This window comes from Ictidomys tridecemlineatus, chromosome 13 (assembly GCF_052094955.1).
Source record: "Ictidomys tridecemlineatus isolate mIctTri1 chromosome 13, mIctTri1.hap1, whole genome shotgun sequence".
Classification (NCBI taxonomy): domain Eukaryota; kingdom Metazoa; phylum Chordata; class Mammalia; order Rodentia; family Sciuridae; genus Ictidomys; species Ictidomys tridecemlineatus.
Window position 1 is genome coordinate 987315 of NC_135489.1, and position 26983 is coordinate 1014297.

The 26983-nt window shown below is 49.8% G+C and overlaps 1 protein-coding gene across 5 annotated transcripts; it reads right to left on the reverse strand.

Moving 5' to 3' along the window:
- Nucleotides 1-2935: 2935 nt before the first annotated feature.
- Nucleotides 2936-22459, reverse strand: Sall3 (spalt like transcription factor 3). Of its 5 annotated transcripts, none has more exons than XM_078029856.1 (4): nucleotides 21863-22454; nucleotides 7498-10377; nucleotides 6929-7269; nucleotides 2936-5612 (listed from the first exon to the last, which is right to left on the reverse strand). In XM_078029856.1, exons 1-4 carry the CDS (start codon nucleotides 21942-21944, stop codon nucleotides 5181-5183), a joined length of 3735 nt encoding a protein of 1244 aa, XP_077885982.1. In that variant the 5' UTR covers nucleotides 21945-22454; the 3' UTR covers nucleotides 2936-5180. The 5 variants fall into 5 exon arrangements, with proteins under 5 accessions (XP_077885982.1, XP_040127737.2, XP_077885981.1 ...); XM_040271803.2 differs by adding an exon at nucleotides 13276-13397 and having other exon boundaries at nucleotides 6929-10377; nucleotides 21863-21998; XM_078029855.1 differs by lacking the exon at nucleotides 21863-22454 and adding an exon at nucleotides 10999-12270.
- Between the last annotated feature and the right edge of the window lie 4524 nt (nucleotides 22460-26983).

Below are 26983 nucleotides of genomic sequence, written 5' to 3' on the forward strand. Positions count from 1 at the left end.
GAGCAGGGGAGGGCAGGACCCTTTCTCCTGGTAGTCAAGGTCACAATGCGAGCTGCCCCTGACACCCCAAATGCAGACACGTTCTGCGTCTTACCTGATGGCAAAAGACCTGCCAGTTCTCAACACTGTGGTGACCTTTGTCTCTTAGATATCTTTATCCCCACGTGAGCCAGGCTGTTGGCATTAAAAGTCAGGTTCCTTTAAGTCAAGCTAGAAAGAGCACAAGTGGAATCAGTGAGTAGAAAGGCCACGAAGGAGAAGTGAAGCCGTGACTCATGCTTCTCCCTAAGAATCCTCATTTATAGATCATTCTAGAATTCAGGAATGTGTGTGGGTGACAGAATTTCTACGTTCACAAATCATCACATTTGGGACTACTGGAATTAAACGTTTATTTCCACATTTAATCATATACAGCAATTAACTCAGTAGGAATGGGTTCTCCACCTCTCATTCCACAGGCACGACCTGTGAGCTGTCCAGTTCCATCCTTGGTGACAAACACAGACACCGGCACCTCTTCTTCCTGTCGCACCAATGTCCTCATTTCCCACCAGTTTGCTCCTGTGCCCACTGACTGCCCCGTGAGGCCCAGGGGTGCGTCAGAGGCGCTGGCCTGCAGTGCAAGCTGAGACCCCGCAGAGCAGCAGGCCAGGCGTGCGGGCTGTAGGCCAGCACCTGACACCCGAAATGCCGAGGCTGCCAAGCCACAGAAGCAACGACCGTCACTGTGGCCGGGCACTCTGAAGATGGTCACGATCCTGACCAGAAGCTGGGTGTGTGCGTGTATGCAGTGCAAGGAAAAAACCCACACCATTTTCTAATAAAAATTTCTAATTCATTCTAATAAAAATGCAGCAAGCATAATGTTCACAGAGTTCAGTTTTATTTTACCTTCAGTGCAACGGCACTTGAAAAAATCAGTAAAGTCCAATTTTTTAAAAATCAAAGATACAAACACATTTTTCATGGTCCCAAAATGATTCCATGTAGTTTATAGAGCAGTTTTTATAATAGACTTTTCATTTTATGGAATAATATTCTTAGGTAACCATATTTACTCTCTCTATATAAATACTGCCATTATTCTGTCTAGAGTATTTTTTAGGGAAAAAGGTGGACATTAGTGTAGTTATTTTTTAGAAACAGGGATTTTCGAAGTGGAAAAGACTTGAGAATCCTCAAACTGTGCCATCTTGTTAGCTAGGGAAGCAGCGTGGGATGGTGCCGCCACCCCAGTGCCCTGCAAGGCATCTGTGGAGCTGGCCGTGGAGCTGGCAACGCAGGGAGGCCAGGTCCACCCGCGCCGCCCACCTGGCATGAAACACTGGGAAACACCTCTGCTGAGATCTTGTTTTAAAGTCTACCATTTGTAAAGAATGTTAAGAATATCCCATATTTCCCTTTTAAGTGAAAAGTGAAAGAATGTTTTCCTACTATCAGTAGGTCATCCTGTGGATCACGGCTAACACTGCCCATCATGAGCAACCTGACCCTCCGACACACCCTGCTCTCTAGGAAGCTCTGGGCTGGGAGGCCTTCCAGAGGGCCAATGGATGCTCGCTGGGGATCTGAGGGCCAGGATGAGCGCCAGCACAGGCTCCAGGTCAGGGTGTGTGATGGGGACAGGACCGAGAAGGGTCATGGTGCAAGCATCAGCTCTGCTGTGTGTGCCAGGATGCGTGTGATGAGCTGGGGTGGCTGGCTGCAGACACACACGCAACCCAGTGAGAAAGCAATGCCCGACGTCTGCCGCCGCTTTGTGAAACAGATGGCCCCACCACGTGCAGAGGGCAGGTGGGGCACGCTTGCCGCCAGGCTCCCGTGGCGGGAGCTCCATGGTCCAGAGTCTACATGCAGTTGCTGATCAGCCCTCTGACGCTGCTGTTGACCTCGTTTTAGAAGTCTCTGTAGTGAACTTAGGAATATAGACAATTTTTATGGTTTGTGGCCATTTATGATTATTTGACCAGAGTTTAAGTGACTAGAGTTGGCATTGGAAACGGGTCCCCAGTTGTGCTAAACCCACACACCTCTGAGGATATTTTTAAATACAAGAAGTAAACCCCCTTTCTCCTGCATTTTACTGTATTTTAATTATTCTAAACGGCTATAGAATCTTTGCTATTTCCTTATTTTAAAAATTTAGTTACTATCTGATTTAGTTAGTTTACGTTGATAATTTCTAGTCCTGCATTGAAAATCAACATGGGTTAATTTCTAAGGCGTATTAAGTCTGCCGAAGATGGGTCTGGGTCAGCTAACTCAGCAGTTGGTACTGTTTTCATTCCTAAAAGAACCACCCAGCACACCCCAGGCAGAAAGCACTGTGGCTTCCAGCTATGAGTCGTCATTTATTTAAAAAAATTTTTTTAAAGGAAAAATGGATCACATACCATAAAACCCAGGATCTTTTAAATTATTTAAGGCTGTGAGTCTGACCGACTATTATCTGGGAGAACAAAGCTTACTTTAAAATAAAGGACTTGGAGCAAGATGACGTAGGGCCGGGCCAGAGGACTCCCGGCTACGGCCGCCCCAGGCGCTGCCCTGGCCCTGCTCACACACCTCCTGTCGTGTGCTCTGAGGGGCACCTGCTGGGTCAGGCGACCCGGCTGGTGTTTCGCAAATGCTGTGGCAGGAGGCAATTCCAGCGCATTCGCTACGAGCAGTGCCGAGACCTAACAGGTTGTCCCGTTTCTGCTACGTCTTCTTCCACGGTAGATTTGAACAAAGATCCAGTTAGGAGAACACACTTTTATTTTGGAAAATGAAACAAAATCTAAACCAGTCGAAATATGCTCAGCTATCACTTTCATCTAAGCCATCAACCCTTGCTGACTTTCCTCTTAGAAACACCAGGGAAACACCGTGAGCGATCGTCACCTCAAACACCACTTTTTCATGAGAAGAATCAAGGAACGCAATTCAGAAATAATGTTACATCCTGCATTTTATTCAGTTCCATATGACAAAAATAGTAACCTAGACTAAGACATCCATTTCAATCAGGAGATGTTCAAGCCACAAGATTTAATCATAAAAAATATCAGATCTAGGTCATTGTCCCAGCTGGTCCCGGGGGCCTTGGCCCTAACGGTGCTGCAATATAAAAATAGGGTCTCTGCACCAGCTAGGGTCAGCCCGCCGGGCGCGGGGGTCAGGCCATGGCTCCCTGACAAGCCATGCACGCTGACGTTTCTCTTAAGATATATACACATCTTTTTGGAGGGAAGGATACGGACATGGTACCAAATCGACTGGAAGGACACATGAACTCAGAACCCCCGACTGCAGAAGCAGCCGCACCAAGCCTTCCCCACGCCCAGACACGGCCACACCTCGCCCTGTGGGAAGCTCTCCTAGAGCCCAACGCTCCCTTCCAGACACAGGGACAGCTCATGGCCTGTGTGCAGCACGGTGCCGCGTGACGGACGGCGGAGAAGCCTTCTGCTGCGAGACGCAGGTGTCAGGCTTTTCTATTTTTCCTGTTCAACTGAGAAGCCTCACTGTCTGGTTAGTTCCTCGGGGGCAGACAATTCCTTGCACCGTGCCCCAGCCACCCTCAGACCTCCTGAGCACTCGTGTCCTCGGCAGTCATTGAGTCAGGTCCCAGCATGCAGGCCACGCACAGAAATGAGGTAGTCACACAACACGGGCGCTTGGGCTAGAACCGCCGCCCTCTCTCACTGGGCACAGCCCAGATGGTGACCAGCTTCAGGCTGCATCCTGAGTCTACAGAGGAACTCAGAGAATGAACAAATCAGGAGCTCAGAAAATCTCAGTCCTGCTTGCCAACACTGCCAGAGACTTGCCATCTCTTGATCACCCTATGCGACAGCCAGTGCCACCAGGCAGTCAAGGAACCAGAGAGGGACAGGGGCTCACAGCAGAGCCACAGGGTGCAATGCTCTCCCGCTCATCTCCTGGGCGGACGCCACAGGCCTGAGACTACCTCGCCAGCTTCTTTAAGGTGTCACAGCTCTGACGAGGGCTTGGCAGAGAAGTGAAATGAACCTGGTGGATGTAGGAAACGGCAGGCCTGGGTTACTGAGGTGTGCAAGGTCCTGGTGAGGTCCTGCTTACGAGCGCAGGTTTCTCACGCTGCTGGACCTTGAGACAAAATGAGAAACCACAGCCACTGTTTTCATTTTTCCTCAACTGTAGAACTATTTATAAAATACTTTACATCTTTTTAAATTTTCGAATTATAGACAAACCTCCCTAATACAAAATACTAAAAGTGCAATTGTATAAATTAAGAGTTTGCAACCACATTATACAAACATTACCTTTTTATTGTACAGCTTTGATAACGTAAAATATTTACTCACAACTATTTATAATGTTGTGAATAATAATTTATGGTGATGTTTGTCTGTAAATTGTTCCCCGATCAACCACTGGGCTACAGACCACACTAGAGAACAACTGTCCACATAGCAGCTACAAACATTTAAATTAAAAAAAACAAAAAGGTGGGGGGCTTGTTACCAACAGGTACTTGCACACAAAAAGCATGCTATCTTTCCCAAGAGGACGCCACGAGTTTGCCTGCATTGAAGTAATCCACTTATTTATAGTGAAACAAATTTTGCTTAAAAAAAAAAAATCACACAGCCAGATGTATTCTGCAGTACAAAAGCTTCATTTAAGGTTGGGGCTATTTTATTGTCTGTTACCCGCATAATCTTAACATTATAAATACTACGGACAAAGATACTGTCATCATACACGGCATTGGGAATACAGAACCACCTCTGCAAGACAAAGAGCTCCTGAAACAGTTCAAGTTTCTGTTAATTCGAACAAAACCATCGCATGGGGTTCACTGGAATAATGCAGGGGACCCCATTCTCCCTTCCAGGGTTATTAGGTTTCAAGAGAAACAAATGGATATGGTCTGAGCTCTTTCTGTTTCTAAGGTGGTTTTCCAAGCACTTCTGTTTTTCCACTGAATTTAGAAATTTATTCAAAAGGTTGCAGAATTCTTAAGAACCGTCGAACCCACTGCGGAGGGAGGACTAGGCAGCGCTTACCAGACCACCTTCTGGCAGCCACATGGGCAAAGTACGTTCTGCCACCGGCATGACTTAATGAGGACCTAGAAGGGTCCGAAGACTGATGCTCACACTGCAGAACGTGGGCGTGGAAGGACAGCTGGCCATCGATGCCCGCAGCTAGTTTATACCAATTTCCTTGTTGTCCTCAATGAACCTGGTGAACGGGCGGCTGGCGCCGGTCTCAGAGCTTGCTTTGTCCAAACTGACGCTGGGTGGGCTGCTGCCAGTGCGTGCTTTGTCCATGCCACCGGTCATGGTGCCCAAAGGTGGAAGAGCACTTCCACCTAGACTTACGGGGAGCTGGGGGATGCCTCCGTTCTGGATGACAGAAATCTCGTTGTTCTTCATGGCCAGCCCGTTTGTGATGGCTGCAGCATACTGGTTCCAAAAGCTGGGGTCCACATTCATGGCTCGGGCTGCCAGGTCCTTCTGGAACATTTCAGAGAACTTCAGGGCATCGCCCCCGAGCAGAGCCATGGGGTTTTCCACTGACAGGCGGCGGCCACGCCTCGCGGGAGCGTTGTTCCACATGTGGGTCCCCATGTGTACCTGCGTGGGACATGGAGAGACAAGCACAGTGAGCTCGACCCGGGTGGCGAGCAGGTGTGTCCTGCCTCCACTGCTCCACACAATGCCCGTCCCACACATCAGCCAGGGACGGCAAAGCAGGTCAGCTTTCCTGACCACCTTACAGGGGCTTCCAAGTATCAGGTTGCAGTGAGAAAACAGAACCACAGCATGAGGACGTGTTCTTTAGCTAACAAACCCGACAGACATCTCTCCCCCCACGTGAACCCACAGGCCACAGAGAGCGTTCCAGAGCTGTAGGATAAAAGGTCCCACCCACCGCTACTCAAACCGCCTTGTACTTGAACCCTTCCTTTGTGCCTCTCTCCTCTCGAACAAGGAGGCATGGATTCTAAAACCTCCTAGTGCCACCCGTTCTGGGGGGCTCTTGCCTGTCAACGCTTGCCCAGTGTAGAGGCCACACCTGCTGGCCTCTGACTGTCTGAGGAGATAGACCCAGTCTCCGTAGACACACCTTACAAATGGAAGCCTGAGCTGGCACAGAGTCGGGCCTGGGAACCGGCAGCACATGGTCCACAGCCGTCTCCCGAAGGAGATGCATGTGACTGTAGGTTTGGTTTTTTTTTGGGGGGGTGGGCACTGAGGATCGAGCCCAGGGGCACTTTACTGAGCTGTATCTCCAGCACTGCTGCCTTTTCCTTTTCAGACAGGTGTCACTATGTTGCCCAGGAGGGCCTGAACTTGTGATCCTCCTGCCTTATCCTCATGAGTTGCTGGGGTTAAAAGGATGTGCCCCCCACACCTGGCTACTGCAGTCTTCAGTAGGGACACACAATGGCTCGCACGTGCTGGAAGCCTGCTCACCCAGCACCCCTCCCACAGGCCCTTGCAGTCACAGGGACACAGACCCTTCTACAAGTTGCACAGCAAATCTCATGTGTTTTATCCCTGATGCACCAGAGCTTAAAATTCAGTTTATTTTGTTATCCAATTCAAGAGCGCCTCAAGCTCTGGCCCTGCCCTCTGGGTTGCCAAGCGCACACCATCCTCCTAGGCCCCAGAGCAGGCTGAGCCTCAGAGGCAGGTGCACACGCCGCTGGACGGACCCAGGCTCCTGTTGGTCCCCGAGTAGCTGGCAGGATGTGCACCTGTGTGTGCATGTGGACACACGCACCCCCCCCACCCCACACACGCACGTACCACACCCACACAGCCCTGGCACCGCATCCCCAGGGCCAAGGCCGGGAGAATCTCTGCCATCACGCCAGGGTCGGTGGTGCCGGGAGCTGCCCGGTTCCCTCATGGTCCTGCGAGCCTCCAGCCTGTGGCCCTCTTACCTTGAGGTTGCCCTTGGTGGTGAAGGCCCTGCCGCAGATGGTGCAGCCAAAGGGCTTCTCCCCAGTGTGGGTGCGCTCGTGGATCTGCAGGGCACTGGCTGAGGAGAAGGTCTTCCCGCAGGACTGGCAGTTGTGCTGCTTAGGTGTCCGGCGTGGCGGGGGTGCCAGCAGGGGCGCCAGGCCTGGGCTCATCACTGTCTGTGGCCCAGTGGGGACCGGGACCCCAGCTGGCAGCGGCGGGCCCTCGCCCAGTGCGATGGCTTTGCTGTGACCGTTCACTTCCATTTTGATCATGGTGGGTGCAGGGCTGGAGGCCAGGCGAGGAGAGCTGTGGCTGGGACCTAGAGCAAAGTTGGGGTCAAACGCCTGAGAAGGCAGCCCTCTCAATTCGTGGGTCAGTAAGTGCTGTTTTAAATTACCCAGGGTGGAGCAGCCCCGCCTGCAGACGGTGCAGACAAAGGGCCGCTCCTTGGTATGGCTGCGGTGGTGGATTTCCAACGCGCTCTTGCAAGCAAAGGGCTTGCCACAGACACCACACACAGTGCTTGTACAAGTGCTGGCACACTTACCCCGCTCCCTGCTCAGGAACAGCAGGCTGAAGGGAGCCTCCTCCTTGATGACCGGCCGACTGGGGTGGCCGGCAGTCAGGTCTAGGGCGCCTCCATTTCCTGGGCCGGGGGGTGGGCTGTCTGGCCTCTCGGTCTTTAGCGGGATCTCCTGTGGGTCCTCCTGGTGGCTGAGGCCCGGAGACTTGGAACGGAAGCTCTCCCCATGGCTAGGGGTGGGTGACAGTGCCTGGGAGGAGGAGGAGGAGGACAGAGCAGGGCTGCCTGCACTGCGGCTCTCCAGGTCGCCCACAGCGGAGGACGAGTCGTTGCTCAGGCGGTCACTCTCCCCAGACCCGTTTTCCACGGACTTCAAGCCAGTGAGCTGCGGACAGTTCATGACAGAGTCCATCATCTTCATCTGGTTCTCCAAGGCAGCGATGCTGGAGATGACGGAGGGTGGCGAGGGAGGGCAGGACCCCGCGTAGGCCAGGAGCGGCTTCGAGTCGCTGGCTGAGTCCTTCAGCTCCGCGTCTTCCTCCATGGAGTTGTCATCGATGTCATCGTCATAGCTGCTCAGGGTCTCCGCGGTCTTCTCCTCAAAGGGCAGCTCTGCGTCCAGGGCGTCCTGGAAGCCCTCCGGCAGTGGCGTGTTGGGGATCTGTCCTCCCATGTGCATGCGGATGTGCTGCTGGAGCACCACTGCGTTTGTGAACTTCTTCTGACAGATGGGGCAGGAGTGCTGCACCCGCAGGGGTGGCTTCGCCCGGTGCACCCCAAAGTGAGTCTTGAGGTTGCCCTTGGTGGTGAAGGCCCGCCCGCAGATCTTGCACTTGAAGGGCCGCTCCCCCGTGTGCGTTCTGTAGTGCATCTTCAGGGCACTCTGGCAGCTCAGCACGCGGTGGCAGATGACACACTGATTTGGGTCTGTCATCTTCTTATCGATGTTCTCCACCAACTGCTGCAGCTTCGAGGTTTCTGACGTTTGCATAGAGTCAAGCAGTCCCCCAAAGGGAAACTGGGCCTTGAACTGGTCAGAGACTGCTGGGAGACCAGGACTGCTGAGGCTCGTGGAGGCGCTGTCTGTGACCGCCGTGGCCGCTGAGGTGGGCCCTGCACCCGCCTGCCCACCAACTGGGGTGTCCCCTGTCCTTGCATTTGTGCACGGCAGGTTGACAGGCTCGGTTTTAGTCAGAGAAGAGCCGCTGAGGAGTGGTTGTGGAGACTCAGATGTCACTGGGATGCTGGACTCTGCATTGTTGAGGCCCGGGGACAAGGAGGTGCATTCGCTGGATGCGGGAGAGGGCCTCTGCGGGGAGCGGCTGACGGGGGTGACGCTGGGGGAATCGGTGTAGCTATGAGCACTGGGGACTGTGGGGGGCAGCTGCAGCCCCACTGATGTGGGCACTGTGGGCAGCACTGGCTTGCTATCGAGCCAGGTGGTTACTGGCTTCTCTGGGGGTAGTGACATGCCATAGGGAATCCCCGAGCAAGTGGGCACATTGTCGAGGTACTCTGGAACTGGATAGGGGTTCATCTGGATGTGGGGGTACTTCTCCTTATGCCTCTGGAAGTGCACCTTCAGGTTGCCTTTGGTGGAGAAGCGGTTCCCGCAGATGTTGCACTTGAAGGGCCGCTCGCCAGTGTGAGAGCGCAGGTGTATCTGCAATGCACTGTCGCTGCCAAAGACCTTGGCACAGAACCTGCACTTGTGCTTGAAGAAGGGGTCCTCAGCGCTAGCCTTGGGCTCGAACACCGACACATTTGGGGGCTTGCCTTTGCGGTGCTTCATGAGGGCGGACAGTGGGTCCAGAGCGTTGGCGGTGGCAGCAATGCTGACCAGCGGGTTGGGGAAGATGACGCTGCTGGAGGAGGTCTGAGGTAGCAGAGGGTTTGGCAGGCTGGAGGCCGAGCTGAGGAGGGGGGCTGGGCCCAGGGCCGGGGGCGTGGATGCATTCTGCGGCTGTGTCATGCTACCCGCTGTGCTGGGCACCGTGGACCCCAGGGCAGGGGCTGTGCTTGGGGCTGCAGACACCACGGACTCCATGGGCCCAGTACCACCTGGAGTGCTGGCACCTGACGCTGGCTGTGACAAGTGCTGGGGGCCCTCGAAGGCAGGTGGGGCTGCCTGGCCAGAGCCTGCAGGGACAGGGGCCGGCCCAGCAGAGAGTTGTAGGGCCGGGTGGGGGGCCAGGCCCTGGAGCTGGCCGGAGGTCTGGGCAGGAGTGCCAGGGGTGGTGGGGTTCAGTGGCGGCCTGGCGGGCTGGCGGCTCATCAGGGCCACCTGGCTGCGGATCTGCTCGATGAGCTGCAGCTGGTGGATCTGCTGTTGCTGCAGAGCCACGAGCTGCTCCAGGATCATGGGGATGGCGACCGCGCCCACACTGCCTCCGGCTGTGCCAGCTGCGCGCGCGCCCTGGGAGAACTGAGCCACAGCCACCTTGGTGCTCAGCAGAGTCTCCAGCGTCACGTTGGTGCTGGGCATGCTGAAGGCAGCAGGGGACCCTGGGGGCAGCACTGGGGGCACAGCGGGTGTGCCTGGGCCCTGCAGGCCCTTGTCCCCGGGTGTCTCCACATCCATGGGCTCGTCCTCCGGCTCCGGGGCCTTCACCTCGCCGCCCTCACCGCCCTCCGCGGGGGTGGCCTCCTCGGTGGCCTCGCTCTCCGTGTGGTCGCTGGGCGAGCTGGCGGGAGAAGGCTCTGGGAACTCCTCAGAGGGCGGCGCCGGCTCATCCTCACTCACGATGAGCACCGGTGGGTTCTTGGTGCAGCTCTTCTGGTGCTGCAGGAAGTCTGTCCACTTGAAGAACTCCGCGCAGCAGGTCTGGCACACGCTGGCCTCCTCGCCGCCGCTCCTGCTCTCAGTCCCGCTGTCCACGTCGTCGGTGCCTTCCCCGGGGACGCCTAGGAAACCGAGAGATTACATCAGCGGGCTCGCCGGACAGCCCTCCATTTCAAAATTTTGCAGACAAGTAAAATCAATAATTTTTATTTTGTACAAATTACCCCACTTCAACATTTCTGACGGCCCAGCGTGTGTGTTCTATGACTCTTTCTAGCTAGCTAATCATTTTCTTAGCACAATCCATCAAATTATGAGGCTCTATCAATTGTGGATACTGCTTCTTAATGAAATTCCATAGAAGCCATTGATTTCCAATATTTTCATACAATCCGCAGCTACCCTGTCTGTTGGTACAAAGCCAGCTTTCGATGGGCTCATTAGGATTCCCCTTTACCATCGTGCTTCCTCATTTCCAGCAAAATTAGAGATGCCTTTGCCAGTTCACTTAATGCTGCTAGACTCATCCGCAACCTTTCCAGCACATCAGCCGGACGGCGGAGCCAGGCATGCTGGTGTGGTGGCCCTGTGTGGATTTATTATCTTTCTACAGGGCTGAGACGCACAGACTTTATGTGATTCTATACAACCTTTTGAATCAATAGGCATTTATTTCATGTAGGAAACGTCACCTAAATACTTTCATTTGTAAATGTAACAAAGAAAATATAAGCATTTCTTACATTTCTGCTCAGAACAGTCTCTCCTGGCTCGAGAGCTGGAGCGGCCCGGCCACTGGCATCTTCTGTCCCTGGTACTTCCCTTACAGAAGGGGCACATTTCTAGACTTTAGGACTTGCCAAATGAATATCAATATAGGCTAGCCCTAAAATGAATCATGTTTAATACAATTAATTGGCTGTCAGATGCAATATTTCTTGGCAAAATGAACTAAAATTACATGTTATTGTGATTAGCCAATAGAGTTTAGCCATTTGTTAACAAACTAGAAATTATGTATTTAAAGTTCATTTACGTTGACATGTTCAACATGAGAATGCTGTAGTCAGACACACTTTTTGTACCTATTTTCATCTATTCTCATAGAAAGACTTAGCAAATTATATGCTTGTGCGGTGGTGGAAAGCCCTCTAATTGGTTACACATGTTTAATTACTGTTGTAGGCAGCTACTTCCTCTGTCTCCCCTTACCCTCTTGTGCCGAATAACAACCGTATTTAATGAACAACTCTAATTCACACCTGATCAAATAAAGGCCTTTCAGGACCGAGGGAATCGACACACTCCCGCTCTGGCTGCTGCCTCTGGGTGTCTCAGTGGGTAGTGATGCCCAGGCACTGCATGGTTCTGTGTGGCAGCCTGGGTATCACGGATTCCTAGCTGCTTTTTGTCAACTTGGAGTGACGGCTGCAAATCAGCTCTTTGTTCAAGATGCACAGTTGACTGTGAGAACAAAACACCCTCATGTCTGTCCCCGGAAATAATTCACAGTTCTAACATCATATGGGTATTTGCTAAAACTCTCTAAAATCATTTCCTTTAGGTTTTTGGACAAATAATTCAGCACAGAGTTCAGCAGAATGATTTTTTAAAAAATATACTATAAGAAAACATTGTTCCTCTCCTGGAAAAAAAAAAGGGAAAAATATATTTTGAGGTTGGTCTGCTGCTCCACGAGGCCATTATTTCCAGGTAATTTATACATGCCTTTAAAAAATTATTAGCAGCATTCAATTAGCATTTTCTTAACTGGCCAAGCCATTTGAAGGGGAAGAGAAGTTAGAGCCGGCAGCTCATAAAGCCTGCTGGACTTCCAAACTGAATGCGCAGCGCGGAAGACCGGGCTGCAGCAAGGAGCCTCATTACAGCGAGGAAGGAATGTAATAGGTATCTGTAATGAGGCTCCGCGACTCAGGCTGCGGATAGCGCAGCAACCGAATCAACACCCACAGAATTCACGCAGAACTCTTTGTAAGCCTGCTAAGGTTACGAGCAGGGCAAAAACTAGGATCTTCAAGTGAATAATTTCTTAATGAGTGATAAGAAATGAGGACCACTTCAAATTCTAGTGATGATTTTAAGCATTTTCACAAAGTGCCAAGGATTTCTGCCTTGAAATCTGTTTTTAGTTAATTGTGGAAATGTTCTTCTTCAGACCCCATATTGAAAAATTAATTGCTGAAGCAAACATTTTAAAAGTTCATCTGCATTAAGCAAATATATATCTAGAAGGAACTAAACAAGGGCTAGACTTTTAAAAAGTAGTTTTCCAATATTTTAAAGTTATCATATAAAAAGTATTAACATTTTTAAAAAGGAAAATCCCAACAAATTAAAAAGTGCTAATTCCTTGAAATAGTTTCTGCAAGTAGCACCTTAGAGAAAAAATGTATAACTTGTATGATGTACAAAGACATTTACATGGTATGTAAATTTAAATTTTACAAAATTAAACTACATTAAAATGATGTTCTCTTTTTGTGGCATACATATTAGGGGCAGTTTACTGAGAAAAAGCTTAAGAATTAGGTCGATTTCTGGATCATTTAAAGTGAATTCAGTGTGGAAAGAATTAATTTACACCATTAAAGCATCTCTCTACAAATGAACATGTCCCACATTTTCTTGGTAACCAACTATAGCATATAACACAGAGAAACACTTAGTTTTGCTTTTCTCAAAAGTCAAGACTCAAATAAATCTCTATCTACCTTATAGATTTGCATTTTTATATTCACATTAGCTTTTTTATGTGTTAAATATTTTGGGGGTTCACTTCCAAATGCACAGGAGTTTGAAAGTGTTTCTGCAGGTGACCTCACCTTCTCCACCATTGGCAGGGTGGTAAATTACAACTGCTGCTCAGTTGCTTCAGCGGCACAGAACAGTTAAGCACTTTCTGTCAAGTAACAAGTCATTTTGTTTCATGTAATTTTAAGTGACAGTCACCTTAACGCAATGAAGATATTCTTGTCAAAGTAAAATAATCTTCCACTTACATTCCTTCAACATCGAAGAAGAAAATTGTGAAACAGCTTTCTGACCATGTGGCCCTGTTAACAGCCCAAGGAAGGTGGGAAGCTGGTCGACAGCAAAGCTTCCTGAGAAATGTGACTTCTGACTAAAAGATACCAGGAAAACAACAATTGGGAAGGAGAAGAGTTTTGATACAATTCAGATTTCTTACTTTGGGCAAAGAAATTAGAATCACCACTTATGATTTCTGCTGGGGTTTGTGTAGAGTACCAGTAACAGGATTATCTCAACTGTTCTTCCTTCCAGCCTAAGCTACAATTGTGTGATCCAAGTGTGGAGTGAGCAGCATTCCGTGAAAGTACAGAGAAGCAGGAAAGTCCTAAGATAGTCCTGAACACAAATAAAAACGAGTCCTTCACACATGGGGTAGAAATCTTGTTTGCATATTTTAAGAATCGTTATTAAACAACAACAAGCACTTCAATTGATTGGCAGGAAATACTCAAAATGAGTCCGTTTTCCTACGGACAGAGCTCTTTAGAAGCAGTCAGACATTTTACAGATGTGCAGAGCACAAGTGTTGACCTGTGGTACATTCTGAAAAGAGAGAGAAATAAGTTTTATAACTTGCTTCCATGGCTTTTCTCATTATAATGTGAATTATAATATGTGCTAATCTGGTTTCTTTATTTTTAAATGTATATGTGTATAATGTATATGTGCTAATCTGGTATTCTTTCTTTATTTTTAAATGCATTCCATAATAAGAAAACCCAGAGAGGAGGACTCTGAATGCAGTTTACAATTTATTTTATCATGGAACTGCTAAAGCCCTTTAATCCTACATCATTAAAGCCAATATTATGTTGGATTCAAATGTATTTAACCATCTTTTAATTAAACTTACATTTTGAACTAGCTGCTATTCTCTAAAAATAGCAGTTATTACATCCATTAGTTAATATGGCTTGAAACTTTTATTTCAAAGTAGAGCCTTGCCAGGGAGGGACTCTACAGTAGGACCACAGTGAGGAGTCTGGGAAACTCATCACCAATACAATTTTCATTTTCTTTCTCTCCTTCTGTAAGGGGGGATTTAAAAATAGTCATCGTAAACATCATTAGTGTCAAAGCAATTTATTTTTTGCCTACTGATTGTTCGACAACTAAGAGATTTGAAACCATAAATAGGGAGAGGATTAAGTGGGCATTTTATGGTACGTAAGGGTTATATTAGAAAGGCAAGAAAAATGCCGACCAGTTCCTGAGTATTTCTCCCAGCCAAGACTCTTTCTTTCTTGGCAGATGGAACAGCTGGTCAAGGTTACTCTGAGGATGGCTGGTGGAAGGGCTGGGAACCAGGAGTGGCACCACCTGCCACCTGTGCTGCCCAGGCTGAGCACGCAGTCACTCTGGCTTGGTTTACAGTGAGCCAGCAGATGCTGTTTATACTTAACATCTTCAGGGTTTCTAACTCCATCACCATCCGTGTGTTCTTGGGTGATCAGCAGCTTCTTCCTTGTGTGGGGGGAGCCAGCCTTTCAAAGAAAACCTTGAACAAAAGGGCAGCTTGGAAGGCAGTGGTTTTAAAGTACACATGTTCTTTTACACGCTGAAGACGCAGAGAGAATGCTCAACAAAACGGAGGCTGTGCCCCGGCTGAGGAAGAGCCCCACCCAGCCCCGGGTCTGACTCCTGGTCTGTGGCAGAATACTCAGGCTTCTTGCTTCTGCAGTCCCCGAAGAGCACACTGAAGACAGGCAGAGGGTTAAGCCATGGTGATAAAGCCACAAGTGGAAAACACTGTTGTGGTATGTAGGACTATCTGAGCATGTGGTCGTTTTTTTTTTTTTTTTTTTTTTTTTTTTTTTTTTAATTTCTAACTACACTTCTTAGCAAGGTTTTGCAGAATCTCTTTTCAGGAGTACAGTTCCTTGTAAATAAGCCACTAAGTACAAAGCAGTAGTAAAATAGGGGTTTCACAATTTCGTTTTTTTACCTTTTCTCTGCTACACTTTTGCTACATATTTTAAATTTACTACAGTTAGCAAAGAGAGAAGCAAAGCTTGCTTAGTCCAGGAGAAGGCATGGGAAATTCTTCACTTCAATTAGCAACTTGAAAATGCCACGTGGATCCTCAGGAAAGGAAACCACACTTTCTCCTTGGCCTTTCCAGCTCTTAAAAATCTAGCAGGCATTTTTAAAGTTTTCCTAAATTGTTAGGAGACACTTATTTTCTTGCAAATTAATTCTTTTTAACTCCTTATGATAGCTTTGAATCCCATAAAGAAAGATGAATTATCACATACTGAGCCCAAGCTGTGACACAGGAGGAGACAAATAGAGACCCCCACTGTGTTTAACAATGTAGAAGAAATTCCAGGCGCAATAGAAAAATTTTCTGTCCTTTTTCCCCAGACCTCGAAGCATGTGCTCACGGAGGTGAACGGTGGAGGGCACTCTTGCTATGCTCAACACGCACTGACCCGAACACTCCCGCACTCAGTGGCCCACGTCTCAAATTTGTTAAGTCATGACCACCTGTGGCACAGGCTCCAGACATCTTCTGTGGAAACCTTTGCAGTTTTGGTCTACGTGGTGAAGCACCAGGGACAGAAGCAGTTCCCTCCTGGCTGGGGCGGGGGACCAGCACAGCTGGGCTTCACTCTCACGGCTGCCTGACACGGCCTTCTGGTGTTTGCCACAGGTCAGGGCTGCACAGTGGTCCTCTCCTTCACCCTTACAGAGCTTGCACACACCACCATCTGCGCCCAGCAGAAGCACCTGAACTACCATGGCCCAGGTGAACAATTATAATCACAATCTGGTGAGGGAGTGAAAGCAAGACTTTGCCGAGTCACTTGTGATTGAGGTGAAAAGGTTTAAATATGTGAAACTGAGCATCTGTTCCATGATATGCCTCCTTGAAAGTGCCCACATGATACCCACACACTGGCCATTTTGAAATTCACTGTGCACAGAAATAAATAAACAGCAAAAACCAGTTAGATGTGAACCTCTGCATCTAAACGGCCCTAGAGGGCACCAGCTTTGCTGTGTCCAGGAAAAAGGCTGCAATTGGGTGTAACCATTAGGCTGCCTGCACCTGGAGTCAGGTGAGGAAGCCACTTCCGTCACTGATCACCACTGTTTCTGTCCGTATGGAGAAGTTTGCACATATGCAGAAAGTCATGCTCAAAAGCCCTGCCCTGCGGTTGAGGCCAGTGACTGTGCCTACACACAAAGCACACAATAGAATTATCAAACAGCTCAGCTAAGGCCACTCTCAAGAAGAGGACCAGGCACGCTGAGGATCAAGGAAGACAAAGTGCTGCGGCACCTGCAGGGTTAATTAAACAGTTCAAGACGCAACAGCTACACAAAAGAAAGCCAGTTTCTCCTCTTCCAAGAACTATAAACACTTGTGCTGGACTAGATGGCATTTGATAAGCTGTGCTGCACGGAAGGAGCTCTCGGGATCTCTAGTTAACACTCAGATCCAATGTTCACACTTAACAGAACAGTGGTGAGCCCTGCTGCCAAGGTCAACAGCACAGATGCACTAATTGCATTATGAGCTTGACATCTAGTGGCCACCCCTGGCAGGGCAGAGCAGGCCAGGGCCGATCAGCAAGGCCTGCTGAAGCACTCTTCACTGCCCACCTTCAGGGAGAGCCCCAGGGCTGCCAGTTCTCCGCACCCACCTTTCCACAGGCGGTGCACAAAAGGCCCTGTATGGCTCACCGCGTGGCCGATACACTCACAGAGAATGCAAAGGGGACAGGGTCCCCGACAGCCGCAGAACTAATCTGGGACTGAATGAGAAAGACAGGCCCACAGAGGGAATGTTTAGACCCACACTGGCATCAGAGGCCCCTCTGCGGACATTGCTTCAGCCCCCAAAACGTTTCCCTTTAATTAAGAAGCAAATCAATCTTAATGTCCAACACAGACATTCCATGTTTTTTGTTAAAATTAATATTTTACACTTTTTGTAACATGCCTTGCCTTATTTGTTTGCCTGGTAATCACATAGTTAACTGCACTTGAAATTATAACCTTGAAATTATAAGAGAAAAAAATTAAGGTTTTTTTTATTTACTTAAAGTAATATCAAAACATTTGATTTTCACATGGGTTTTACTTAAGCTTAATTTTATATGAAATATGTAGCAAGTTAACATATGCAGTAATTACAGAGTGGCCCCACAGCAGCAGAATTAGCTTACATCTTCAGGAACCCAAGATATGTTGGTCTTATTCTGGCAATGAGTCAAGAAATCATGTAGAAAAAGTCAATAAAACAGCAAAAAAATCAAACAACACCCCTGTTATCACAGTATTCAGAAATTATGCTTCTTAAAACTATCTTGCAGCATTAAGAGATGGTGAATAACCTCAGCAGCAGTTAAAAAGGGTTTTAATTCACTTAAGTAAAAGCCTATGCCCATGCTTACCTCTAAGGATGCTAACTTCCTTCTGATGGCCAGGCTACAGAGTGGAAAGCATGGCTGTGCCTGTCCTGCACCCCAGAACAGCACGTTCTCAAGGCTACCTGGACAGGAGCACAGAGCTCCTCAGAGACTGCAGCAGGAGGTGAAATCTGACCCACTCTGCCTGCTGTCCCCACCCCTTGTATACAAAAACAATACAATAATAACAATCCGCTTGCTAAGTCATTCCTGCCGTCATTCCACACCTTTTCCTTTTTCTGGCACACAACATATCTATACCAGATTGTGCATATGCTGCAGAAATTCACACGGCATCGTGTGCAAGAATGGCCTGACCCTGTCCCATAACCTCTCTCTGTAACACAGAATTCTCTGGCATCCTTTCTGTTGATCACTGGAATATTCATTTAAAAATATGTTCAGTTTTAAAAATGTTATTTAAAAAAGAAATGTTTGGAAGTTCCTTTCCTCCTTCCCTTGGTTACTTTCCACCTTTCATGTTTCAGATAAAAACAGTCTGCCTATGGAGGTTAAAAAGTGGCTTCAGTATTGTCCCCTTTGGTATGCTGAATTGTAAATGTGTGTGTGTGTGTGTGTGTGTGTGTGTGTGTGTGTGTGTGTGTTTGCGTGCTGGGGATGAAGACAGACCCGCATCTACAGATGAAAGAAAAGGACCTCTTCACCCATCACGGTGGCCTTCCTTCCCTGCGAATTCCACTCCATTGGTAAATTCTTAGGTCCTACACTCACCACATTTGAAAGGATTTTTAAAGATAGCCATTTTCTGTAGGTTGGCAAAACACAGATACTTGGAAGCGTTAAGTGCCAACAGACAAAATGCAGGATGGAAAACTTCAAACTGTTATGTTCTTTTGTTCTTCCTTAAATACTTTCTAGGGGCAGTAATATGCATCTTCCTTAAATTGCATTTTATGGGACACAGAATAGCAATATTACACCTTTAAAGTTCTTAGTGGGAGTTAAGTGCTGCACTGTCACTGAAGTTTTAATGAGTCTTTCTTAGAACAAAAATCTTCAGCTGGTTCAAAGGATGTCATTATTGGTAGAGTGGATTTAACTGAACCCCCCAATGCACCACATTTATTTCTAAAATAAGAATGAATAAATTAGCAAAACAAGAGAATTTAAAAGACAGTTTCTATTGGGAATGTAAATCTCAACAACTGTAAAATAGGTTTTAACAAAAAAATAACTTTAGACCTTTCCACGAATCATCTTTACTTTTTCTCTTTCTAGATCCATCATCATTTCATTCCTTCAGGGACACAGCACCAAAACTATGTTTGTATAGTGATTTTTCATTGCTTGGTTAAAAAACAAATTCTGAAACGTAAGTCACAAAAAATATTTTTTTATTGTAAGTTAATGTGATTATGCATTTTTGCCCCCATTATACTAAAAAATTTTGCATATTGCATTTGATCTGCATGGCATTATCAAGAGGCTTCAATGTTACTGCACGGTAGATGGACCTATTGCTTTAATTAATATGTCATGCCTAAAGTGATACAAAGGAATTATTTACTTTGCTTCTAAAACATTGTAACTTAGCTCACTTATAACTTCATGTACAACATGTTTATTTTCACTGCATTTAACAAAATTAAAATTCTGAGATCTGATTCATATTGGAGTGATTTGGTTTGTACAACCATTTATCTCTTAAAAAGCCCTTTACTTGGTTATCTTAGAGTAACACACACAAGAGTATTCCCTGACTTCACAGGCAAGAGTATCTTTTATGCTTCATGAACAATCTGCTTCAGAACAATTAAGTCAGAAAGAACTTGCTGTAATAGTTTGCCTGAACTACCCTTCAAACAGGCAGGGAAGCTGCTGCTTTACTGCAGCTCACCCAGACAGGCTATTTTTGGCCTATTGCAAAATATGATCAGGAACTGTGGCAACTCGCAGATCAGAACCCGGAGAGCTTGGAAAACACAGGCCCGGCAAAATCTCCAGCCCTGCTATGGTGGAAAATCTGGATGTGGCAAACCTCTAAATAAATACAAGCCCAGCAAGGAGAATTCAAAATAGAAATTGTAAATAATTGCTTCATCCGAGGTTTTCAACGGCGAGCAGGCTGTATATCCTCCAACATGTTTACACTATTAAGTTCACCATGCTCACATTTCTGAAGTGAAATTAAAAATGAACAGCGGTGCCTTGCCTGTTAATTGTTAAATACAAGAGGTTTTAGTCTATTAATTAAAATATGCTTTAATAAAAGGAGACATTGCACATTTTGATAACGACCCTACAAAGCTGAGAAGTATTTACATTGTTGCATTTTGGGGCGGCTGTGAAAGCCGATTTTAAGCCATTCAGGAGCCACAATAATAAAGCTTTAAAATTCCTCACTGGGATGCAATGTAGTTCTTTTGAAGGAAAGACTGTCTTTCTCATTCGGCAGAAATAAATCCATTCATTTGATCATGTAGTCATTGAGGGCAATACAAAACAAACCAAGTGTGAGAAATTCTATGTGAAGAAGTAAACAAAACAAAAAAAATCCATTTCCATGACAAAAAGATTCTTTGTCCTTAATCTACCCAACATATGCAAGCGTTTCTTTTTAGCATATCGCCTGTTCCCATCTCGGCTGACTTGGATGCAGATACAGCTCCCTCACCTCCACAGCAACAAAAAGACCTCAGAGTCTTAAGTTTTATTTAATCCACTTCTTCCCTGGCCTGTTCCGGGCGTTTTCTCACTTTCTCTTTCCGACGTGGATATCTGCCTGCTTTGTCAAACTTTGCACCATGTGTGATAAACTCTCAAACTCCTTCAATATTTTTTCGCAGATGGTCTAATTCTCACAGTAAAAAAAAAAAGAAAAAAGATTATTATCTGCCTCTGAACAACTGAAATAGATGCATCACAAGAGTGGGACAGCCATTTTTTAAAAAAATGAACAAATTATTTCACACCGCGGTGGCTGAGGGATCAGGGGTCGCCGCGGCCGCACCTCCGCGCTCCTCCTGCCCTGCGCCCCGGGAACCCCGCAGGGTGCGCCGGAGCCGAGGCCGGGTTTTCAACGCGGTGAAGCGGATTTGGGGCGCCTTAAACATTGTGGTGCCAAAGTTCAGCTACGGTAAATTCGAATCTTCGCCAGCCTCTGACTTCCGCGGCGCCCGCCCTTCACTTTTGGATGTTTTGAGGAGGAAGTTCCAACCAGCGAAATAACTGAAAAGGTGCCTCCAGCACCCGATTTCGGTGCATCCATAAAAGCCACGAAGAGGCCTGAGGAAAAACTCGAAACCCACCAAAACGTGCTGGGGTCCTACCGCTGGCAAGGACCAGCCCCAAACTCCACAACTGTGCTCACCCCCAGCTTAATTCCCAAGTCGGCCATTAAGGGAAGGCCAAGGGACCTTTACTTTCCACTCGCTTCCGAACGGGATCATTGGATTTGCTAACGCGTTGGGACATCGCGGGTTTCGAGGCCCGAGGTCACCCAAGGAGGCCTGTCGGCGGTACTGGGAGCGCAGCCTGGGATCAGGGAGGTCGCGCGGGCCCCTGGCCTCCCCGGGCGCGCACCACCCGGGCACCCGGACGCGCGGCGCCGAACAAAGCTGGCCTGGCGGCGGCCTCCCCAGCCCGCGTCCAGCGGTAGGTCGGCCCAGTTGCGTTCTCCTGCCCAGGGGTCTGCCCCGAACGAGGCCAGGGTCTGGGTGTATTTTGGAGGCGCTGTGGCCGCCAAGGCCGGCTCCACAGTCCAGCACATAGAGACCGGTGGCGGGGTGGGGGTGGGGGGTGGGCAGCGCCTAGGCAGCGACACTGACCCCTCCCGCGCCCGCCAGGCGAACCGGCCTCCGTCTCCAGTCGCACTGGCTCCCAGCTGTCCCCAAGCGGCCAGGCCACAACGCCCTCCGCGCGCAGGTCCCCAACTCCGAGGAACCGAGCCAAGTTTACTTGGCCCACAACTCTTTTCGCGGCCGCGCGCGTTCCGGTGGGGGACCAGATCCCCTCGGTCCACCTGGCCCAGGGACCAGGAGCAGCTCGGACACTGGCTCGCGGGAACGGGGGAACTTTCTCCCACTCCGAGACGCGCGCAGCCGCTCCCGCCATTCACACTTCCCAGCCCGGTGGACGTCCCGGATTCCCCGGCCACCCTGAGGTCCCCGGCCCTCACCGTGCTCAGGAGCCCCGTCCTGCGGCGGCAGCTCCTCGTCCGACTTGAGGTGTTGGGGCTTGGCCTGCTTGCGCCGAGACATGCTGCTAGCGGCGCTCGGGCTCCGCGCGGGGCAGCGGCATCAGCGGGGAGGCCGGCGGGGACGGTGCGGGGCGGGCGCGGGGCGGCCGGGTGGGCGCGGGGCGCGGGGCGCGGGGCGGCGGCGGCGGCTGCGCGGGCCGCGCATGGGGCTGAGCAATTAGGCTGGTGAATAATGCATGGCCATTAGCGGAGGGCCGCGCCGATTGGCCGGCCTCCAGCGGACTCCGGCGGCCTATGCAAATGAGGCCGCGCTCGCAATTAGCGGTCGCGCGGGCGAGGAGGGGCCGCGGCGCCTCCGGACCTGGGCGCGCGCTGCCCGGCACCGCTCACATCGCGGGCTCTGCTGCCCGCGCTCTGGCGCCGCGCCCCTCAGCCGCCCCAGGTGCGGCTCCGGAGGGCCCCGGTGCGGCGCTGGCCGCGGCGGCTACCCCTCGGCAGGGCGCAAGCAGCAAACTTTGGAGGCGTCCGCGCGGCGCCGTCTCCGCCGGCGTGCCGGGCTCGCCCCTTTATAGAGTGTCTGCGCCGTCGCCCGCGCACCGCGCCGCGCCCCCCCGCCGCCGCCGCCGGGCGGCCCCTCCCGGAGCGAGCGGCCGCAGGCAGGGCTCCGGCCCGGCGCCTTTGTCTCGCCGGGTCGCTCGGGCGCCGCGCCGCCTGCGCTCCGGGCGCTCCAAGCTAGCCGCCGCCTTCTTTCCTCCGCGGCGGGTCGCGGCACCACTCGGCACGCCGGGCCCGCTCCGGCTCAGGTGCCCCCTCGCTCCGGACCTTCTCTCCAGGCTCGTGTTCCCTCCACGGGCTCCCTCGGCGGCCGGCCAGGCTCGTGGGCTCGCGGCCGGAGCGGAGCGGAGTGCGCACGCCGGGGTGGCGGGACTTCGGCAAGACCAACTTTCCGGTTCGGAAGCAGCGCGGGCCTCGCGGCTCCTCCCCTCCCTTGCGTTCCCCTCCCCTCCGCTACCCCCCAGTCTCTCCGCCTCCCCCCCCCCCCCCCCCCCCCCGGGCCCCACCGACTCTGAAGCTCCCGCCCCGCCCGCCGCAGCCACCAGGGCCTCCTCGGCCCCCACGCCCGCCCGCAGGGGCCTCCCCGCCGCGGCGGCTTCTTAAGTCCAGGGAAGGGAGGGGACGGCGGGGACTCCGCCGTCCCCTCCCCGCCCCCGTTCCCCTTCACGATGGGCGCAGTGGCCCCAGCGCCTACTGCCGGGGGCCTGCGGAGTGGGCAGAAAGCGCGACTGAAAGTTCCAAGTCCACCAAAGTCCCGTGCGCGGCCCACCGTGTTCTCGAGATTTCTGGGGTGACGTGGGGGGGGGCTAGGTGAGGGGGTCGCGCACGTCTGGGGCATCTGGCACAACGCGCTCCCGGTTCCCACCCCCGCCCGTGGTCACAGGAACGCGCCCTCGCACCCGCGCTTTCTCACCGGCAGCCGAGCACGCGCGCAGGACCGCGCGTGTCCTTCGTCCCCGAGCGGCCGCCAGGATGTGCCCCAGGCCTCGGCCCCGCCGCGCTTGTACCAGTGTCCCTCGCCTAGTATGTCTTTTTCAATTTACTGAATTTCTTATTTTTGTCCTTGCAAGCGGTCCTGTGTTATACGAAGCTTCGGCACAGATGGCCTTCCAGCGCTTCCCCCAGTGTCGTTTGTGGCTGGGGTGGGGAGCAGGCGGTGACTAGCCAGTCCGGACGCCTGGCTCCCGGCTGGGCTCCTGTGGGCGTGCTCCTGTCTGGTGGAATCCCCTGCCCGGGCGCCGTACGTCCCGCTCTCCGCCCGCTGCTTTTCGGTTCTAGACTGCGATTCCCAGCCCGCGTTTTCCCGCCCGCCTCTAGTAGTGTAAGTTCCCGAAGCCACAGCTTCGGGCTCTGGGAAAAGCGCATAGAGTCATGCAGAAGAAGAAAGCTTACAGGTTGGAGTCGTCTCCAAACAGCCCCAAGAGCCACTTACGAAAAAAAAAATTCTTAAGGTTGGTTTTGTTTTGCCTTTTAGTGGAGAGCGTATTCACGTAGGTGATTTTTTTTCCAAAAGAAAGGCTATTAAATAAAAGATGTTTGAAATCTAGATTTTCCTTTTAAACATACATCGGTTGCGCTTTTATAGTTAAGCTCTGAGGCGAAATGTCTTTGTACATCAGTCGCGCAGTGAAGTTTTGCGAAGGCTGCAAGTATCTGGGGGTTGCTCTTGCGTGTGGCGCAGAGGCGCTCTCGGTGGTGAAAAGTTTGCAGCTCGGGTATTTGGGGCGAGCGAGGGCAGGAATTCTTCCTGGGAAAAGAGGGCAGAGAAAGTTTCAGGAGTGGGAAGATAAAAATGAAAGTGTGTTTTGTGTGTGTGTGTGTGTGTGTGTGTGTGTGTGATGTGGGGGGTAGAGTGGGGAATTTTTCAGATGTACAGGATCGGCAGGAGTTTGGGAAGTCGCAGCGCCTCGGCAGGAAGGCAGACATTGCCATTTCTTTCTAGAAGAGAAATCAAAGAACCTTCATGAGTTGCTGTCTTCTATGACCTGATGAATCCCCTCTCTTTTCACTTTCTCTTGTAATCGACACACTTGGGAAGAAGAAGCAAATGCAGGTTCCCACCGCGTCTGAATACTTTCAGGGAAGATCTGATCCCGCTCCCTCCACAGCTTCCTGGCCCTTGGCACCGGCTCCTCATTGGGTCACATCACCTGTCCCTCTCCACCATTTTGTGGTTGAGGTCCTCTCATACTCCCACCTCCATTCATCAGTCTCTCCAAAACAATGATGGGAATGATTTTCCCACGTCTTTCTGGTGCTTCCAAATGCAGCTGTCTAATTTCATGGACTTGGCATTTTCTATGAGGTATGGTCACCGGCCATCTTTTAAGTACCTCCAGGGAAGGCGAATCTGAGCCCAGTTCTTCAGGTGTTAGGAAGCAAGCCTTCAGATTTCAGAGGTACTCAGCGAGTCCTAAGTGGAAAGGTGAAGCAGGCGGGGCTCGGGCTTGAGTGGTCATTGTGGAAAAGAGCTGGTTTCGGGGCAGGGTGTGGAGTTCTCACTTTGGACCGGCCTGGGGTGGGCTGCTGTCCAGGGTCAGGGCAGCACAGGGCCCGCCCGCAGCCTGGATGAAGGTAGGCTCCACATCGCACTCTGCACAGGCTGCCCTGGAATTTCGTTGAGAAGATGGAGCAGAGACTTGGAAGAAAGGGCCAGAAAGCTGTGTGCAACGGTAACCGCACAAATCCCCTCTAAATACCGCACTAGCCCAAGTACTGCGCTGGAGTGGACCAAAGGGACACCCTTCTGATGATGGTCGAGGATAGAAAGCCGAAAAGGCACACAACTTCCTGACTTACCTGTTCCTTTCTGTTTCTCGCCTCCCCACACTCAGATCAGAAACCTTTATTCAGTTCTCATTCAGTGTGGCAAGTTTTAATGAAAGCATTTGTATTTTAAGCCTTAGTGGCAATAATATATTTATTGCAAAGTGTCAATGAGGTATTTTCACAGATTAGAGGCAGCATGCTTGCTCTGGTTGTGTACAGATTGATATACAGAAATGTAGAGCAGAGGTGCAGACACTGACTCAGTTAGCACCAGGCACATGCATGCTTATCATCACATGACCACTGTCTATTAAAATATTGCAATACCTAAACACTATTGCAAAAACAAAAGTTGCTTTTCTTTCCTATAATTAAATCTAATTTGTTAATTGTCTTGTTCCTCTTGCCATGTTGTTTTCATCTTAAGAGGTGACATGTTATTATTTTGTCTGCTTAATAATATTATTTACAAATTAATACTGTATATTTTACATTAGTGAAACATATAATTAGGTGTTTGATTTAATTTGTATCATTTATTGAGATAAAACAGAAAGCCTATCTAAGGTTGATTTGACAAGGGGAGGTTGAATAGTCCTAATTTAACGTTACAGTCACAGTTCATGGAAGCTACCTGGCCCCAAATGCACAAAAGACAGGTTTTCATGAGGTGCATTTGACATTTTGTTTAATATGTTTATTTCCCCAAACTTAATACAAACTGGGCATTCACATGTTAGGGGTTTCATTTTAGGGGGTGGGGGTCGCTTTGTATTCTCTTTTCCTTCCAAAGTTCCTTTTTTTCTACTCACTGGGCATCTCCTTCGCTTCAGTTCCTTCCCCACCCCCAACTTTTGTTCTAGGTCCTCAGGGTTAAATTCAGCATGATTTTGTGTCTTTAATGCTGTGACAAGTGACCGCTAATTGGTTCTCACTTGAGCAAAGATATTACCATACTAATATTATTATTGGTAAGAAGAGGTAATTGATAACACCACCTGCCACTCTGGGGCAATCACGATGATAAATGTTTCCATCAACAGGAAATCTGTGCTTGGTGTACCACAGCCCAACGCAAACAGCATGTCAAGTGCCAATTATAAAGATGTTGCTTTTCCATTACATGGGGGGGGGCGCTAGAAAATGTAGCAAAAAAATAGATTTGTGTTTTTTTGAAAATGTTTTATACAAGCTTCTGTTCACCAAGTTGAAGTTAACTTTCCCCAGAAAAATAAAAGGATCTAACTAAATAATCCGGTACAAGATAACTGCCCTGCTCACACTGCTAGGAAGACCCTGCCTTCTCTGTGTGCAAATCCATTGAGATAAATGTGTCCACGTGTCTTTAATAGGTGGGAGCTGTGTGCAGAGCATATAAATCCACCTTGGTCCGAGTGCTCTGAAGCTTCCTGTGTGTTCTTCACAGGACACTGGGCCAGTTCACTGGAGGCACGGGCAGGCAAGCATCCCACAGCTTTTTATGGCATACACGGGAAACCACACATGGCTATCCTCTTCACACCGAGGGGTGCAAACGTTGTTGAAGTACTTCTCGCCTAATGATTGGACTTTTTATCGCAGCTGCATGTGGCCAGGGAGGGGCGCTTCAGCAAGTATAATCATATAAAATAATGCTGGGGAGTTACAACTTTGACTCCCTTGCCTACAGGGAGACTCAAACGATTATTATTAGCTTGCATTAATAGATGCAGGCCTCAAAAGGCGAAATCAGCTATTGATAATTGCAAGAAGTATACAGCAGCTACTGTATCGATC